This window comes from Lemur catta, chromosome 19 (genome assembly GCF_020740605.2).
Source record: "Lemur catta isolate mLemCat1 chromosome 19, mLemCat1.pri, whole genome shotgun sequence".
NCBI lineage: Eukaryota > Metazoa > Chordata > Mammalia > Primates > Lemuridae > Lemur > Lemur catta.
This window is the reverse complement of record NC_059146.1, coordinates 33,901,161-33,920,863: the sequence shown is the minus strand read 5'-3', so window position 1 is coordinate 33,920,863 and position 19,703 is coordinate 33,901,161. Positions and strand designations below refer to the sequence as shown.

At 41.1% G+C, this 19,703-nt stretch overlaps 1 protein-coding gene across 3 annotated transcripts in view; it reads left to right on the top strand.

Annotated features, from left to right (window-relative positions):
* Window positions 1-5,572, top strand: part of DPY19L3 (dpy-19 like C-mannosyltransferase 3) — a 67,595-nt gene extending 62,023 nt beyond the window's left edge. For all 3 annotated transcript variants that reach the window (XM_045531876.1, XM_045531875.1, XM_045531877.1), the window contains one exon: window positions 1,286-5,572. In XM_045531876.1, coding sequence (XP_045387832.1) covers window positions 1,286-1,447 — 162 coding nt within the window. In that variant the 3' untranslated portion in view covers window positions 1,448-5,572. The remainder of the gene's footprint in view (window positions 1-1,285) is intronic.
* The last annotated feature ends 14,131 nt before the right edge of the window (window positions 5,573-19,703 follow it).

Sequence of the window (19,703 nt, the reverse complement as noted above, 5' to 3'; positions counted from 1 at the left end):
AATCCTAAGGGGGGGAAAAAAAGAAAATCAAGGTGTGAAACTGAAAACTAGTTAACTAGCTAAATACAGGTACAGATATAGATATATCTACATATTAATAGGTACATAGTATAAATGCATTTAAAAGAAACATGCAGGAAAAAAGAATGTCAGTCTTTTTACAGTTTATGTCTAATAAAATTACATTATGAATCAAGCATTCGCTTTTCTCCTTTCCTACAGAGCCTACCTCGGCACTGCAGTGACTGCCCCAGGGGCTGGGCAAGGGCAGACACGAGAGGGGAGCTCAGGGGGCCCACTTTCACATCAAACCGAGCAACCGTGCCTTTGGCCGGTTTGTATAATGGGGCTCTGCATAAAATTTATCTTTTAAGGATTTTTCTGCTAAAAACAAAACCTCAGCTTTTAAAGCCACTGCTCCAAAGCTTCATATTGGCTCATCCCCAAGTGGCTGGGACTGTGGGGCCCCTGCCTCCTCTCTGGCCCTGTGGCGGATTCTCACTGCTCTCCCTGTCCTCCTCCCTGGTGTCCTGTGTCCACTGGGACACTGCCACAAAGATGGTTTTCTGTGGCTGAGCTTGCACTGCAGAGCAGAAAAGCGACAAGCCGTTTCTCCTCCTCCCTTCTGAGAAAAATGTTCTTAGAGCTATGCCAGGTCTCAACACAGCAAACAGAGGATTTTCACCCCTGAGAGGTGTAATGTGTGCTATAATTAATGGTAGAAAAGCTGATAGAGATTTGTAAATGAGTGGGACAAAATGACAAACATAGCCTAAATTTCAAAAAAAATAAAAAACTTGACCATACAGAATTGGAGATTCAGATTTTTGCGCAGGGAAAATAATAGTCCAAGCTATCTTGAATTCAGAGGTGGTACAGACCAAAGACATGCATTTAATTTTTGCTTTGTGTGTACCTTGTTCTAACTGGGCCATCTGATGAGTTAGAGAGCTGTCTCTAGTCATGGTAGTCCTCTGTATTTCATTTTTGTGGGAAAGAGTATAGTATGTTCCTGAGAACAAGGAGGTCTGAGTTCTGCTTCTGGCTTTGCCATTAATGACGATCATTGTGTGACACTGTACTACCTTCTCAACCTCGTTTTGTGCTTCGGAAGGGGGAGAGGGTGGACCAGATGATCTCCAAGTAGCCATTGACACTGAAATACTGTAATTTAATTTCATTAACGTAACATTCATAAAGAAACCCGATACCTATTCCTGTTTCTGTTGTCTTTTATAAATACAATTTTCCTCCCAAATTGTATTTGGGTTTGTTTTGGTTTTAGATGATGGATGGCCCAGGAGAGAATGACCCCGATTTGAAGCCTGCAGACCACCCTCGCTTCTGCGAAGAAATCAAGAGAAACCTGCCTCCCTACATGGCCCACTTCACTAGAGTGTTTCAGAACAAAACGTTCCACGTTTACAAGCTGTCTAGAAATAAGTAACAAGGATTTCTGTCCAGTCTCTATTTTTGATACAGCAAAACTGCATCCTAATGAAACTCAGTAGATAAGGTTTCCTATGTACGTAGGTAGCCGGCACCTTAAAGCTGTGATATGAGTAAGTTCTTACTGATGTTTACACAAGCATTACCGTCATCAAAAGTATCTTCTGTGAGCTCAAGTCATTTTGTCTCGTCTGTATCTTTTCCATCAATGTTCTTTAGCCTGAACATTCACAGCTTTCTAAGAGTGATGTAGAATTTTGTTGCTGGGGAGAATATATGTTCCATAGGTAGCCTGGACAGCCGCATACCATGTAGGAAGATGAGAGCCTGTTCAGGACTTGAAATGCTTCTAATTTTCAGTTGACTTAAGGAGGGTATGGCTGAGTCGAATTGAAAAGATGATTAAATTATTTAATATTGTTTCATTAGTGAAGGCCAATTGGTGGCTTTTTAAAAAGTTCTTTATTGTCCTGTTTCACCTTAATATTTTACAATGCTTTCCAATTGTCATGTTTTTAACATTAACAAAAAATATCATGTTAGATCTTTGTATCAAACATTTTGTTACACTCTGAAAGGCAATATGTACCATGTCAGTAGCGTGTGTGGTCTGTTGAGAGAGAGAGAGAGAGTGTGTGTGTGTGTGTGTGTGTGTGTATATGTGTGTGTTTTAATGCTGGGCACAGAAAAGTGTTACAATTTCCATACTGTAAGTCCTCAAAGGGGCAGAAATATATGTAGACAAGTAGAATTTGTTACTGTTCAGTGTTATTTTAAAACCTGATACTCTTTTAACCTCTCTCTCCTGCAAGTAAAATAGTTTTGCTTTATTTCTTACTCACTTCAATTCACTGGGTTTGCAAAATTTTGTAAACTTTTTGTGTTTTTACCCTTTGTATTTTTTGCAGCCTAGAACTTGCAAAGTCTGAATATTTTTAAAATGTTATATCTTAACTAGTTCACTAATACAGTATTTTTAGCAGACAGCATTTTCATACCAAGTTTGACTTGTGGTCTCCAATCTTACTGTGAGGGCCCTGGCAGCATTATTCTTTTCCTTCATAAAAGGTAACCAAGTGCCTCTAAGTCATGCTTATTTGTAACAACAAAGAGAATTATATGTACCTGCTCAAAATTTTTTGATAATTGCTTTTATAATTAATTTCCAATGATGGGTACCTGTAAAAGTTGCTGATATGAGCACTTAATTAAATCAAAGATGACTAATGAAATTAGCTTTCTTCCCTGTTCTTGCCAGTTGGAAATGATGCAAATATTTCTCCTTGCAGTTGTATTGAAATAAATTACCATAGGCAGCAAGATGGATACATCACATTTTCAAATGATCTTACAGTCAGCTACTACTTACCAAGCAGCATTCAAAAAAATTTTTACACTGTCATGTTGGACACAAGGATACTCAGCTTTTATCAAAAGGTATTTAAATAAACATTGAAAATAGTTGGGTTATTAAATTACACAACTGAAACTTTCAAATTATATCTTTCCTATATCCCTTAATAAGGTTGGAGACCACTACAGTTTAGGATAATACAATAATAAGGCATTTTAATCAGTACTAAAACTTTAATTAAGCCAGCAATGATGCATGCCTGTTGGGGCTGACAGCATGGGTCAGAGCATCCTTCAGCGAGTGCCTTACTCTAATTGAAACCAAGCACATGTAAGGTACAGTTTGTCAGACTGTGTGGTTTTGTTTTTAAAATCCTCTGTTACCTTTTCAGATGTATCTAAATTTATTTTAAATATTTCTGTATGTTTTCATCTAAGCATTTGGGCATTTGGAGTCTCAATATACAAAACATGTACTTAAATCTTTATGCTTATCATCACCACAGTGATGGCATACAGTGATTTTTTTTTCATTGTTTAGGTACCATTGTTGCCAAAACATTTAGTGTCAGTCTTCAGTGAAAAATATAAAGTGCCAAAACAATCTTGCAAGACAGAATCCATACTACACTCTTTCCAAGACACTGTGACCATGTACAGTAAAGTTTTTCCTGATGACCAAATCTCTCAACGAATCATGTTAAATATTTTTAGCACGTGTCAGTATTGTCTTATGTGACCTTCTCATTGAAGTACACATGAGGAAAGAGAGGAAAAGCGTCTGTCTGACTTCTGGCTCTGGTTTCTAGCCTCTCCTGATAAGCTGAAGCAAGAGAACTGTGTCCTAAGCCCCGTGCCACACAGACCTTGGTGGGTGTATTAATACTTGGTAATAGCCACAAATAGTGGCTCTGTGTTTTATGGATAGAAAAACTACTTGATTTTGCTTCTGGGTTAGCAGTGAGAAGACCCTCTAAGTACAGCAGAAGTGCTCTTAACTGACTCTGCTTCTGTGAGTCTCCAGACCCAGAAGTCTCCGTCCCTCTTGGGATCTGCCTGCCCCAGCACAGCTGGGAGGCTGCTCCCCGGTGTTCACAGTGCTCTTGCTCCCTCCCGCCCTTGAGTTCTATGCCCACACCAAATTTCTCCATGCAAGTTCTACTTCTTGTAAACAGACAACTCAATTACTTACATAAACCTAGGAAATACAGGTGTAAAAAGAAAGGGTTATTTCTGCAAAAATTAAGTTGAATGCTTTGGTAAGATTTGATAAAAGTTGAGTTGCTGAGAAAGGTTGCTTTTCAATTAGATGTGGTTAGGAAAATCATAAAATATTGAGGAAAACAAATCAAGAAAATTTCTGAGCTTAGATTGCTTTGCAGATTTACTTAAGGACTCATTCCACCTTTAAAAAATCTAAACCAATAGGAAAATATTAAAATGTACCCAAATCATGTTATTGGTGTGATTTATGCAAGAAGTAGAACTGCAGTCATTGGACCCTTATACAAAGGAAAGACCTTGTCTTTACATCAGAAGATTAGCAAATAAATGTACAATTACACATTTTAAGTTATGATTCCCTGCTTTAACCTACTTACTTCATTAAATGACCAACTACTGGTACTGATCACAATGGTTATGAGAGATTCTACTATAGTTGAAAGGTTCCAGTGACTTTTATTACAGGCTTTTTAAAAATAGGGATTCATTTCAAATAGGTGTTATCTAGGCAATTTGCTGTCCTCTTAAAGATGATTTCTTGACCTTTGTGAGATCATCTCTATAACTGTGTGTATGTGTGTATGTTTTGAGTGGGTGCTGCCAGGTGGCAAGGGCATATACAGATACTTCATCGGATCTGCATCTTTATTTCACAATTAACTAAAAATAAAAATGTTTTTTCTGATTCTACATTAACTTTGTCTATAATGTAAAAATTTTATCTTTGGCCAAAATCTATCTGAATTAACATAGAAGTATTTGATTTTTAAAATTCCATTCAAATCTTGGAATCAATGGGAAGACACTAAAATGTTGTCAGATTATATACCTTGGTTACTATGCTCCCCAGATGCTTTATACATGGCAACCTTTTGGCCTAAGAGTGTTTGTTCATGGAAAAAAACTTTTGAGATGAGAGGGTTGCTTACTTTCTTGTGGCAATTGATTTTCAGTTTTTGACATCCTATGGGTAAAATCTTACAAAGAGGTTTTATAATTTGTCGTACTGAATTGTTTGGAGATTATATACTAAGTAAAGTTCTTTTAAGTTGTATGAGATGAGTGTCTTACATTTCTTTGAAGGTCAAAACCCAAGGAACCTGCTTATTGAAGTGATTAAATGTTTGCTAAATAGAGTAAATCAGCTGGATTTCAGCCACTCTGGTATGTGTGTAATGATATTGTAGTTTTAATTGCCATTTCCCTAATGACAAATGATGTTGAGTATCTGTTCACATGCTTTTTACATATCTATATCTTCTTTGGTGAAATGTCTGTTTAGATCTTTTGCCTATTTTTTAATTGGGATATTTTCTTTGTTATTATTAAGTTTTAAGAGTTACTTGGATATTTTAGATTCAAGTCCATTATCAGATATGTGTTTTAATAATATTTTCTCCCATGCCGTGGCTTGTCTTTTTGTTTGCTCAACAGTGTCTTGCACAGAGAAAACGTTATTAATTTTAGTAAAGTCCAGCTTACCAGTTTTTTTATTCATGAATTGTTCCCTTGGTGTTGATATTAAATTAATGCTAGCCTCAAAGAATGAATCATGAAGTGTTTCCTGTGATTCTATTTTCTGGAGGAGATTGTGGAGAATTGGTATTATTTCTTCCTTAAATGTTTGGTAGAATTCACCAGTGAGAGTTTAGACCGTCTGGCCATAATGCTTTTTTTTTTCTTTTCTTGAAGGTTATTAATTGTTTGAATCAACAATTAATTGAAATTGAATCATTTCACTAGTGAATACAGGGCTACTCAAATTATCTGTTTCTCCTTGTGTGAGTTTTGGTGGATTATGTCTTTCAAGATCATCCACATACACAAAAACGTACCTAGGTATAGACCTTACACCTTTCACAAAAATTAACTCAGAAGAATCACAGACCTAAATGTAAACTGTAAAACTATAGAACTTCTAGAAGAAGACATAGAAGAAAATATCCTTGACCTAGAATTTGGTGATGAGTTTTTTGTTAAAACACCAAACTCATGTCATTGATAAAGATGTGCATATGGGTATTGTCTAGGCGAAAAAAGGAAAGCTGAAAGCACCCTCTGAGCCCTTTCTGTCAGCTGTAATTCCTTACACTGTCTCCCCCGCACAGTGAATGAAGACAAATCTGAAGGCTGCACAGAAATAGACCCTTAGGGCTCCAGACCATTTACATACCAAAAGCACATTACTCAAAAGCACTAGGGTATCAAATGGGTGTCACATCCAATTTGTGTAAACAGACATAATATGTAAATAATTGTAGTCAAATATGTCCTTAGACAGTTTAGAGCCATATCTTTTTTTTTAATCCTAAAGTCACAAAAGCCCAAGTTTAACCCCAGACAAACAAAACTATCAATTGGAAAAAAAAGTCTTTGGCCTAACTCAGCAAATCCATTCAGCTTCATCCCATGATCGGTGATTGATTGATTAAATCTTTAGAAAGATCATAAAAGTTTGTGTGTTTAAAGCAAGATTATTTCTGTGAATAAAGCTGAATGTTCTGAGAGGGAACATTAGAAAAGGAGCCGGCCAAGGAGGAAGTGGACATTCAACAGACCAGTGTCTGATGTGGCCGAGAAGCCCCCCACTGATTGTATCTCAGCAGCAGGAGAGGACACACAAAGGACACCATCCCCACCTCTGATGCTGGATCACCAGCCCTGAAGGTATTGCAGGGATGGAACTGTGGAGCCACCCAGGGCTGGTCAGAGCTCAGCACCTCCCTTGTTCCGTGAGCACAGTGTCCTCACCCCTGGATGGAGAAAGTAATGATCCTGATTCTCAGAAGGACCTGGTGAGAATTAAATGAAGCAATGTGCCTGGACCTTACAAAGGGCCAGCACGTCACAGGTTCTCAGCAATCCCCTGCCCAGCACTTCTCATTCCACCTTTGGAAATTATTCAGAGAGATTCCCAAATGCATGAGAGAAATGTACATTAAACCTGCACCAAGATACGCCTCTCACGACATTAGCAAATATGGAATCCCTGTGTGACAGAGGTGGCATTACAAGATAGAACATTCCATAATGGGGTTGGGACAGTCTGGACAGAAAAAGGTGAAATTGGAGCCCTGCGTTTTACCTGATGGGTAAAATTCCTCATGGATTATAAATGTTTAAATTGGAAAGAAAAAACTTTAAAAATGCCCAGAATAAAATACAGGATAACATATTATCTTGAGTATAGAAGAATTTCTTAAGGCACAGAAAGCAGTAACTATAAAAGAAAATATCAATAAATTTTACATTTGGCATGTGCCTGTAGTCCCAGCTATTTGGGAGGCTGAGGCAGGAGATCATTGGAGCCCAGGAGATCATGGCTGTGAATAGCTCTTGCACTTCAGCCTGGGCAACATAGTCAGACCCTGTCTCTAAAAAAAAAAAAAAAAGTTAAGAACTTTTGTTCACTGAAAAATACCATGCAAGTTATACAAGATGTTAACATAGGGGAAGGTGGGTAAAGGGAATACAGGAATTTTCTATACTATGTTGCAACTCTTCCATAAGTCTCAAATTATCTCAAAATGAAAAGTTTAAAACAAACCAGAGTAGTGCTCCCTTATCCTTAAAGGATAGGTTCAAGACCCACCGTGGATACCTGAAACCACAGATAGTACCAGACCCTACATACACTGTGCTTTTTCCTGTAAGGTAACAGGTAGCGTATACAGCGTGGACACACTGAACAAAGGGATGACTCGCATCTGGGTGGCATAGAGAAGGACAGCACAAGATTTCATCATATTATGCAGAGCAGCGCAGAATTCAAAACTTATGAATTGTTCATTTCTGGAGTTTTCTGTTTAACACTTTTGGACCGCAGTTGAGTGTGGGTAGCTGAAACTGGAAAGCAAAACTGCAGATAAGGGGGCACTACTGTATGGATTAAAATGAAAAGGCGAGCCACAAACGGGGAAATGTTTGCAACACGTGTAACCAGCCAAAGGACTAATGTCCAGACTATGTGAAGAACTGCTACGAGTCAGTAAGAGAAAACATGCAAACAACCCAGTGGAAAAAAGCACATACACCCAAAATACTAAAAATGAAAAGAAAAGCATGGACACTCATTTCACAGAATGGCCTGTACATGTGAAATTTATCCTTAACTCATTAGACATCAGGGAAATGCAGCTGAAGACCACCATGTGTGTGTGTCCACCTTAAAATACTTTGGGTAAGTATCCTCAGTGGGGCGATGAGGAGAAGGGGCTGGTTATTACTATTCTCTCTACTCGGGAACATTTGGGAAGGTTCATAATAACGATTTAAAAAAACCTACAGTGAGATACTGCTTTCCACTCAGTTGATTGGGCCCAATTAGGAAGCCTGACATGTTTTGGTAAGCATGTGGACCCGTGGGAACTGCCCACTGCTGGTCAGAGTGGGAACTGCCAAAATCCCTCTAGAAAAGAGCATGGCAATTTTGCAAAGTTGAACACATGCATATTCTATGACCCAGCAGTTCCCCACTATTATGCACCTAGAGGAAATACTGCACTTGTGCCCCAGGAGATGTGGAAGATTATTCAGAAGAAATACGATTTATAATGGAAAAAAATTTTAGAAGGCGGTAATCCAAATGTCCATCAACAGGAGAACAGCTGCATAGAGCTAGAGTCACAGAATGGACTTCTCACTACAGTAGTGACAATGGATGAACTGCACCTACCTGCACCAATATGGATGAATCTTAGAAATACAGTATCCAGTGGTTAAAGCAGGTCACAGAAAGCCACATACAGGATGATGTAATTGTTGTAAAATTCAATAAGGGAGGATAAACAATATATTGTTTAAGGATACATATATATGTAATAAACTTTTATTTTTAAACAAGGGAAAGAAAAGCTTTGGGATAGTGGTTACCTCTGGAAGGAAGGCAGGAGATAGGATATGTAACATTCCAAGGACAGGCAACTGAAGAAGTAATTGCTAGAGAGAAATCCCCAGTCATGTATATGATAGTTATTGTGTAATTATATGTTTATGATAGTACTAAATTATATTCTAATAAGAGACTAGTTACATAATCAATGGTACATGCATGTGACAGATGCCATGCAGCCATCAAGAATCTTGCTCTCACTGGGCACAGTGTTTCACATCTGTAATCCCAGCACTGGGAGGCCGAGGCAGGAAGAGCACTTGAGTCCAGGAGTTCGAGACCAGCCTGGGCACCATAATGAGACCCTATCTACAAAGAATTTTAAAAATTAGCCAAGCACAGTGGTGCACTTAATGGTTCTAGCCACTCAGGAGGCTGAGGTGGGACTTGGAGGTTGCAGTGAGCTGTGATGACACCACTGCACTGCAGCCTGGGTGACAGAGTGAGACTCTCTCTAAAAAAAGGGGGAAAAAAATCTCAAGACTACCTTAGGATCTTGGAAAATACATCATTTCATGGAAGAAGTTTCAGAACTGCACAGAGAGACTAGATAAAGATGGTGTGCCCAGTAAATGCCTAAAAATGGCAGGTGTACATACTCTCACATATACATGTCTGCATTTTTACATCTATGAACAGTACTGAAAAAGGAAGGGGTGCCTTCAATGAACCCGTGATTAGGAGGAATCCCTGACATTCACAAGGCAGATGGGCCTGATTTGGAGGACTTGCCGGCCTAAAACATGCCCAGGAGTGGACTTCTGTGGAACACGGGAGCAGCTGAGGTGCTGAGGCAGGAGGGGTGGCCTGGGGTGTCCAGCCGGATGCTGGCCAGTGCTGCAGCCGTGGCCACAGGCGGGTCTGCTCATTCTGTTCCGCAGGCTGTGCCAAGCAGGGGCAGGAGAAAAGGGGATGCCTCCTGGGAATCCATGAAGCAAGAATGGGATGTATGAAAACGAACATGTAAGAGTCTTGGAAACAAGTGGATGGGCCAAGGAACAGGATGAAGAGAGAGTGAGCAAGAGAGGAGCAGCGTGGTGGATCTGGATACATGCAGACCAGGAAGCCTAAAGGCACCAGGAGTTCTCAACAGCTGGAGATCCAGAAGGAGAAGGAGGAGAAAGGGGGAGAGAAAAAAACAAAGAATAATAAGAGCTCAAAAGAGACGAGTCCACAGAGCATCATACAGGAAGAATGAAAGAAAGGGAGACCTGCCCAAGACCCAGTATGTGAAGTTCAGGACGAGAGAGAGAAAGAACTCTTAGAAGCTTTCAAAGAAACAATCAGTAGACTTCCCATCAACAACCCCGAATAAAGGATAACAGAGCAACTTCGTCAAGATTTTGACGGAAAACTATCCTGCACCTAGAATACTATTCCCAGCCTGATTATCTTTCAACACTAAAGGCCAGGTGACAAACACAGTCTTCAAGGAGGCAGCAAATATACCATGTTAGTGACAAAAGATACCAATACATGTGTAGGAAAGTCTTGATAGATTATGTTCCCGGTGACCTTAGCAGGGAGACGGGAGGAAGCGAGAGCTCCTTGTGGGAGGGAGCAACACGGATACTGGCGGATTCTAAATCTTAGGAGAATTTAATCATTTTATTGGATCATTGATCCCAAGGAAACCCAGATCGTCATCTACTCAGGACGCTCTCCTCCCAGTGAGAGGCCGTGTGCACTGTGTGCAAGGGCGAGATGCAGAAGACAGTGTGTTGAAGAGACCGTTGCACTTTTCGCACTACTGAAAATCCGGAGTGTTACGGACACACCAGTATGGTAGTTCCCCCATATCTGCAGTTTTGCCTTCCATGGTTTCAGTTACCCACAGTCAACCACCATCTGAAAATATTAAATGGAAAATTCCAGAAACATTTCATGTCTTAAATTGTGTGCTGTTCTGAGTGATGTGATGAAATCTCACAACATCCCACTCTGTCCCTCCCAAGACGTGAATCCTCCCTTAGTCCAGCGTCTCCATGCCGTCTGCGCACGACCCACTTGTGGGTCACTTGGTAGCTGTCTGGGTTATCCGATCGACTGTCCCAGTATGGCAGAACTTGTCTTCAAGGAACCCTTCTTTTACTTAATAATGCCCCAAAGCTCAAGAGTGGTGATGCTGACATATTATGATAATTGTTCTATTTTATTAGCTGTTCATCTCTTACCATGCCTAATTTATAAACTTTATCACAGATGTGCATATGTAGGAAAAACATAGTATATATAGGGTTCAGTACTATTGGAGGTTTCAGGCATCCACAGGAGGTCGCAGAATGTATCCCCTGTAGTTAAGAGGGGACTACTGTGCCCAGCACAAAATCTTCTTTTGAAAATTAAATCAAAGGTATACATGTCCCTGTGCCTAGTGAGGTGAGTTCTGTAGCACTGAAAGTTACTTATGGTCAGCATTATTTGTCATGTTCTCTGTCTTTTGTGGGCCAGGAGCCAAGTCCAGCACTGCCCTGCCTCAGCCATCTCCGGTATTACATACAGAAGTACCCGTGCACCTTGAAAAAGCTCTTTCCTAGGGCCATTTTCTCCTTATCAAATCATGATTAAGAAAATATGACAAAATTTAAAAACAAAACAAAACATGACAATAAAACCTGATCATTTGCTAAACATAAAATTATTGGATCTGATATATCACAAACCCTTACCACAATGATAAAACAGCACAGAAAAAGGTACTGGTGGTTAATTTTATGTGTCAACCTTGAATTATCAGTTTATAAAGTGATTTATAGCTTCATAATCACCAAACAGGTGAAACAACACTTTTAAGATAACAAAGTGACCTGGTAAGACTTCTTAAAATTAAAAAGTCCATTCCTTTTAGCCAATATTCTATCATGGTACATTAAACGAAAAAGAGGACCTCGCCTGTAAGATTTTTTTTTTCTTTTTGCATAAAACTCTTAAGTTCGCAGTCTTTAAATAAGATGGACATAAGTTGGCTCTATAGAATTTTGGCTGAATAATTAACTTAGGATTCAGCTTCTTACTTGTAATAAGATTGAAAAAGATAAAGAAATTAAGCCTTTGACCATTTTATCCCAAAATATAATTTCTTCATTATGAGGAACAAAACAGAAAAGAAGTTAAAGAACTTCCTTCATAAAAGCACTGAACTGCCACAAGTCTAATAGACTATTAGGGCCTAGATGAAAATGGAAAATTACCTAATAAAAATTGCAATTTGCATAGATTTGCCCCATAATTACAAAACTTATTAAGCTCCATTTTCCAGATACTATAATGGGGTTCACCTTTCATTTAATGCAATTTGTGATCACTGAGTACTGCAGGCAGCAAACGTTGGTAAAATCAAATCCATAATTACATTTTTGGTTCATACGTGAAAGACTGAAATATTCATTAGCTGATATATATACTATTTGTTAAAATTAAGTAGAATGAAAAATTCTGAAGAAGGTTCTACTCAATTCTTTAGCTTTTCAGGGCTTTTGGTCCATTGATTCTGTGCAAGCTATGCTTATGAAGGTTACAAAACAGGAAAAGGAAAAACTCACTTTGGGTCTGTATTCATTCAGTCTAATTCAGTATAGTAAATGGTAAATGTTTGTTAAAATCTTCCCACATGTGTGGTCCTGTCTGCAAATGTCTGTTTCATGCTGAACCTTGTAAGTCGCAACTGCCTTATGGTTTTGTGGCAGTCTGAGACAGTAAGGCCCCAATGAATCATGCCTCCCTGGGTTCACGTCCCTTTTCAATGTGACTCTATGGCCCCTCCCATCGAGTCGTAAGGTCTGTTTCCACCTGAATCTAGGCTGGCCCTGTGCCTTGCTTTGGCTGGTAGAATGCAGCAGATGTGAGCCTGGGCCAGAAGAAGCCTTCATCTTCTGCCTGCTGCATTGTTCCTGCTGTGGGGGGAGCGAGGATGATGAGAGACCAAGTGTCGGGAAAGGCCTGCCAGACGGCCAGCACTAAGACCCCAGACACGTGAGGAGGCCAGCTTGGACCCTGGAGCTTCCAGAAGGCTGTACAGCCTCGTGAGTAGTCCTGGACAAGACTCCCCCAGCTGAGCCCAGGAACCCATGGAATTAGGAGAAAAAATCAATCATTACTGTTTTTAAAAAGCACTAAGTTTGGGGATGGTTTGCTAAGCAGCCCTGGGCAGCTGACACCATCTCCAAATGCCCAGTTTCCCAGGAGAGAGTCTCTGCGGTACCAGAAACCATGCTAGTGGGTGTGACAATCAAGAACCATCCCCGAAAACCCAAATATGTCTTTTGTTCTTTTCAGTTTTTTTCTTTTCTTTTCTTTTCTTTTTTTTTGGAGACAGAGTCCTGCTCTGTCACCCTGGCTAGAGTGCCGTGGCGTCAGCCTAGCTCACAGCAACCTCCAACTCCTGGGCTCAAGTGATCCTCCTGCCTTAGCCTCCCAAGTAGCTGGGACTACAGGCATGCGCCACCATGCCCGGCTAATTTTTTCTACATACTTTTGGTTGTCCAGATCATTTCTTTCTATTTTTTTTAGTAGAGATGGGGTCTCACTCTTGCTTAGGCTGGTCGCGAACTCCTGACCTCGAGCTATCCTCCCACCTCGGCCTCTCAGAGTGCTAGGATTACAGGCATGAGCCACTGCGCCCGGCCCTTTTCATTTTTTTCACTAGTAGTTATTGCAGCTAGCTCAAATGCACTATTCCTATATTCTCCATCAGTCTCAATAACATCTCCTATATGAGATTTCTAGGAAAAAATAACACATGCGTGGTGATACATGCAGAACAAATTTCGGTGCGACCAAAGTCGTGCAGAGTGGTCTTGAAGTTAATGCTTCCACATCTCAGTCCTCCCAACATCGTCGTAATCGTACAGCAGACTCTCAAGTACGCAAGTTGATTGATAGTTTGATTGGTGAATTTATTCTATATTTGCCTGAAGGTGGTTCTTTCCCAGAGCTCGGTTTAGAAGCGCGGTGGGGAAGCTCCTGTGCACGTGCTCTGGGCTGCCCCCACCCCACGAGGACCCCCTCCCTTCCTCACCTCACTACTCCTCATCGCCTGGTGCCCTTCCTTCCCGCCAGACTTGGTTAAGTCTCTCTGGCTCTGAGTATCAAACTCTCTCAGATCAGGGTAAAGGGAGAATTTATTTTGCATCATAAAAGTTATCCAAAACTTGAAAACAGACAAGATAGATTGGCTGGGTGTTCTCTGGGGCAGTCTTGCTTTTACGTCCTTGATTGACTTGGTATCGACTTGGCTATTTCATGTCGCTGTAGGGGCAGAGGTGAACTAAGAGATTTTCGGGGTAGATATGCAAATAATCTCTGACCAAGTAGAAAAGATAACCCCAGATACAGGGTTTTTGACTCTGTTAGACATTAACCAATTTACTATCTCAACCAGCAATCCTAACATCCCTTTATTAAGTTGCCTGAAACAGCCAGTCCCTCAAGTGCACTTTGAAGCAGTTTTAACATCTTCCTGGTCTCCATATTAATTAATGAGTCAAAGAAAGTCTTTGGCACTTGTTCTTTTAATTGCTGAATCATGTTATTTAATCTTTTGTAAATTATACCTTAAAATGAGGCCCCAAAAAGGGTTTCAGAGAACCCAGGGACTGGAGGAACCATTCAGCCTCCCGAGGCAGCCACAACCTCACGTCCGTCTCTCTCTCTCTCTCTCTCTCTCTCCTCTGTCTCTCTCTCTCTGTCTCTCTCTCTCTCTCTCTCTCTCCCCCTCCTCTGTCTCTGTCTCTCTATCTCTCTCTCCTCTGTCTCTCGCTATCTCTCTTTCTCTCCTCTGTCTCTCTCTCTCTGTCTCTCTGTCTCCCTCCTCTGTCTCTGTCTCTCTCTCTCTCTCTCCTCTGTCTCTCTCTCTCTATCTCTCTCTCCCTCCTCTGTCTCTCTCTCTCTCTCCCTCCTCTGTCTTTGTCTCTCTCTGTCTCTCTCTGTCTCTCTGTCTCTCTCTCTCTCCTCTGTCTCTCTGTCTCTCTCTCCTCTGTCTCTGCTGCACTCCCCTCTCCCCTCCTCTCCTCTCTCCGCACCATTAGGGAAAACGACCACCCCACAGCCCTCAAGTCTGCACATTCTTGATTTAGAGGAACAGCCCAGACTGACCACAGTTACAGAATCTTAAATCTATTTCTAAGCGAAAGACAGATCGCTGCAGTTTGGTCCTGGCACCTGCTCCTTGAGCACTGGAAGACAAGGACAAGACTGAGAAGTTCCTGCATCTGTGTGACCAAAAACATCACTGCAGCCTCCCTAGGGCCGGGCAGTGGCCAGCCTGAGGCTCCCGCTGCCTCCCGATGCCCAGAAGCGAGCTGAGCCCGTGGAGAGAAGGGAGGGTGGGTGTCTTGATGTTATTAATCTCCCCTCTCAGGTTCGCCAGCGTTTTTCTTTTGCCTGATTAGCATTGCCAAAATTTAAGTCATTTTAAATTTTTTTTGAGAGAACCATTCCTTATATTAAAAATTCCACTCTAGTTCTTGTAATTTGTTGTTCTCTGATTTTGTCTCCATTAGTTTCATTTTTATTTCTCTTAGCTTTATTTTATTGGTTTTCTAGCTTTTTATTGAATACTGAGTTCGCTTATTTTCATCCTCTCTTGCCTAATAATGAAAACACTTCATCCTCCTGCTCTGAGCAGATTTGGCTGCATTTCTCATAACCTTTGGGGTGCTTCATGTTCTTCCAGTTTCTAACTTCTAAGGAGCCTGTGATTGCTACTTGGGTCTGCACCTTGACAGAGGGGTACTTAAAAGGCGTGTTTAGCTTCCAGGGTTTGAATTTTTTAAATTAACCTTTTGTAATTGATTTCTAGTTTTATTACATTGTTGTCAGAAAATGTGCCCTGTGGCACCCCTTGCTGTGTGGAACTGGAGATTTTCCTCTTCTGGCTGTTGCATAGGTTCTAAGATAAAATGATTATTCCCAGGCCGGAATGCCCAACGAATCCACAAATCAACCTTCTTACAAAGCTTCTAACTTTTGTTTTTCCTATTTGACCTGTCAAAGATTGAGAGTGCTATGTTAAAGTGTCTTGCTGTGATTTTCCTTATGACAATTTATTCTTGAATTTCTTCGAGTTTTGCTTTATACATGTCAACTTCAGTAATTTGCTACATTTGTGTTAGTGATATGAACATCTTCATTGTGAATCATACCTTCTGTACCGCTAATATGTTGACCCAAATCTATATCACATGTTCATAACATAACCCCAGTCTTTTATTGCATCTGCCTGATATTCGCTCAGATATTTGAGCATCTGCCATGTGCCAGGCACTGTGCCTGGTGCAGGAGACAGAGCGGCGAATGGAACCAACAAGGTCCCTGTCCTTACAGAGCTCCTAGTGGAGGAGAAAGACTGTGATCGAATTTAGCGACAATGTTAGACTCACACCCTCAGGCACACTCTCACGTTCACACGTTCTCGTACACACACTAACGCTCTCAAACACGCACACACCATTAGATGCTCTCATAAGCGCAGACACACTGCCACTCACACATACACACTTTCACACGTGCACACATTCATGCACTCACGCACGTTTCAACCTGTAAAAGTATTCCTGTGGGACAGACTGTTGGGGAATTTGGGGATTGAAAGTTGTGGGCATTTTAAATTGACAAAAACTGCCACATTTGTGTTCTCCAAAGACAGTACTGCCACCAGCAGAGCAGGAATGCTTCTCTTCACACCCTTACCAACACAGAATTTTTTTCTAGATTTTGACATTTAAGCGGGTCCAACAGGTGACAGTGCCATTTTTTGCTAGCATATTAATATTTCTTTGATTCATAAACATGAGCACCTTTTCCTGTACATTCATGTATTTTTAGAAGCCCTCTACTCATTCTGGCTACCAACACCTTGCCATACTCACAAATATGTTTTCAATTTTGTTATTTGTTGTTTAACTTTATCGATGATGTGCTGTGTATATAAGTTTTAAAATTTGGAGTGCCCTCTTTTTTCTTCTGTTGCTTCTAGATTTCTTTCCATCTCTCAGATTATGAAAACACACTCCTATATTTTCCTCTGCTACTTTAGTGATTCTTCTTTTTGCTTTTAGAGTTTTAATCCTTCCAGACTTTTGTGAATAATATGAAAGCACAGATGTAATTTCTCCCCAAATGAATAGCCAGTTGTCCTGGCAACATTTATTGACTAATCAATGAACCAGTCCACCAAAAGTGAAATACTATTGCCAGAGCAAGGGGTAGAGAAGAGGGATGCTGGGCAGAGGGAAAAACACAAATGTGTATTCCAGTGCATAAAATCTTCCTTCTAAGCCGTAGAGCCTCTATTCTGAAAGGAAGCAGTGACTGCGTGGTGAGGAGCCATTTCCAGCCCCCGGAGAGCTTGCTTTATTTAGGGAAGACAGATCTTGTTTCATGGAGACCAGGCTTCTGGTCTGAGTCCAAGATGCAAAGAGGTGGCCACCCAGTCAGGAGCAGAGCCCCCAGATCTCAGGAAACAAACACCCCAGGAGCAAAGGCGGCTAATACAGCATGCAAGCTGTGATGAACACTTCCAGGGTGACCAATTTAATACAAAGCCAAGTCCTTTGTTTTGATAAATCTCAAATGCTTACCTTGAAGAGAGAGGTTGTCATGGTAACTCTTTCAGAGACAATATCTTCACCGTAGACCAGTTGTTTAAACTCTAGAGAACAATCTTTTCCTCTATGATGACAATTAAAACCCAACAAGGAGGCCAAACATGGCAGCACCAGTATGAACCACAGGGAGTGGTATGAAAACCTTCACTGGTTTTCAAAACACTTCAAAAATGGTAAAACAAGGACTTAAAGATATATGACACTTTTTTAAGAGTTAATATCAATTGTTGCTTAGGTCAACTGTTTTATAACACGGATATGAATTAGTAACAAAAATGACAAAGTAAATAGCATGGTAATTATGATAATATTACAATGAGTTTGCTTTTTAAAAATATGAGTATATTTAATGCTAAATTAAAATACACAGCCAAGAGTGGCATGCAATCATGCCTATAATCCCAGCATTTTGGGAGGCAGAGGCAGGAGGATTGCTCTAGCCCAGAAGTTCAAGACTGGCCTGGGCATGGACATAGTGAGATTCTGTCTCTGCTAAAAAGAAAGGAAAAAAAATTAGCCAGGCATAGTGGCTCACACCTGTAGCCCCAGCTGCTTAGGAGGCTGAGGTGGGAGGATAATTTGAGCTCAAGAGTTCAGAGGTTACAAAGAGCTGTGATGTTGCCACTGCACTCCAGCCTGGGCAACAGAATGAGACCTTGTCTCTTAAAAAAAAAAGTTAAATAAAATAAATTTAATAAATTTAATTAATTAATTAAAATACATGAACCTAAACTGTCTCCATCCTTATCACCTGCAGCTTCTAAACTATTGTCTTATGTCTTAACCCTGCTTCTGGGTAAGAAGCACCCGCAGCCTGACAGAACCAGGCTGAAACTGAGCCCGGCACCTCCCAGACACGTGGCTACAGCAGGCACAGTCCCTGCCGAGTGTGCAAAAGGTGTACAGCCGTGAGAAAAGACTGTCACACAGGTGTGTGCTGGGTTATGGGAACCAACAGAGGGTAATGAAACATTTAGGGCCGGCAACACCAGGAAGATGTCATCACCCCTGGGCCTGAAGGGGTCAGGGAATGGAGCAGTCTTTCTGGAGTCCCGTGAGGACTGCGGTTGTGGGAGGGGGACCCCTCAACTCGAGCTGTGGCCTTAGGAGGCTGCCAGGTGCAGAAGCAGGCTCTGGAGTTTACATCCTGCCTGGACAAGCTACCTGCTTTGGTTTCCCCATCTATAAAGAGTGAATAATAATACTACCAATGTCATGGGGCCAAGGATTAGAATTCATGTAGTCCCTAACTTACAACGGTTTGACTTTCAATTTTTTACTTTATGACGCCATGAAAGAGATACGCCTTCAGCAGAAACCTGACTTTGAGTACCCGTACAACCATTCTGGTTTTCACTTTCAGTACAGTATTCAGTAAACTGCATAAGATAGTCAACACTTTGTTACAAAATAGGCTTTGTATTAGATGACTTTGCCCAACTGTAGGCTAATGTAAGTGCTGTGAGCATGTTTAAGGTAAGCTACCTATGGCTGGGTGTGGTGGCTCACACCTGTAATCCTAGCACTCTGGGAGGCCGAGGCGGGCGGATTGTTTGAGCTCGGGAGTTTGAGACCAGCCTGAGCAAGAGTGAGACCCCATCTCTACTAAAAATAGAAAGAAATTATATGGACAGCTAAAAATATATATAGAAAAATTAGCCGGGCATGGTGGCACATGCCTGTAGTCCCACCTATTTGGGAGGCTGAGGCAGGAGGATCACTTGAGCCCAGGAGTTTGAGGTTGCTGTGAGCTAGGCTGATGCCATGGCACTCTACCCTGGGCAACAGAGTGAGACTTTGTCTCAAAAAAAAAAAAAAAGGTAAGCTACCTGAGCTGTGATGCTCGGTAGGTTAGGTGTATTAATGCACTTACATTAGCCTACAGTTGAGCAAAGTCATCTAACACAAAGTCTACAGGTCACACAAGGCAGGAATGAAGAGTGGGGTGGGGGAGAGAGAGAGCATGAGAGAGTGGCAACTAGCAATAGGTATAAGGGAATGAGTAAGATATGGGTCACTTTAAGTCCACAGGCAAATGCCTGAATGGCCCATTTAAAGGAATCAAGGAAAGAAAGCAGGGTGCCTGGTCTGCTAGACAGGAGCTTTGCCTCTAACTTCTTGTGTCTGGCCACTGGCTTGGATGTGATGTTTTCACGCCCCGGCAGCAACCTTTGCTGTGT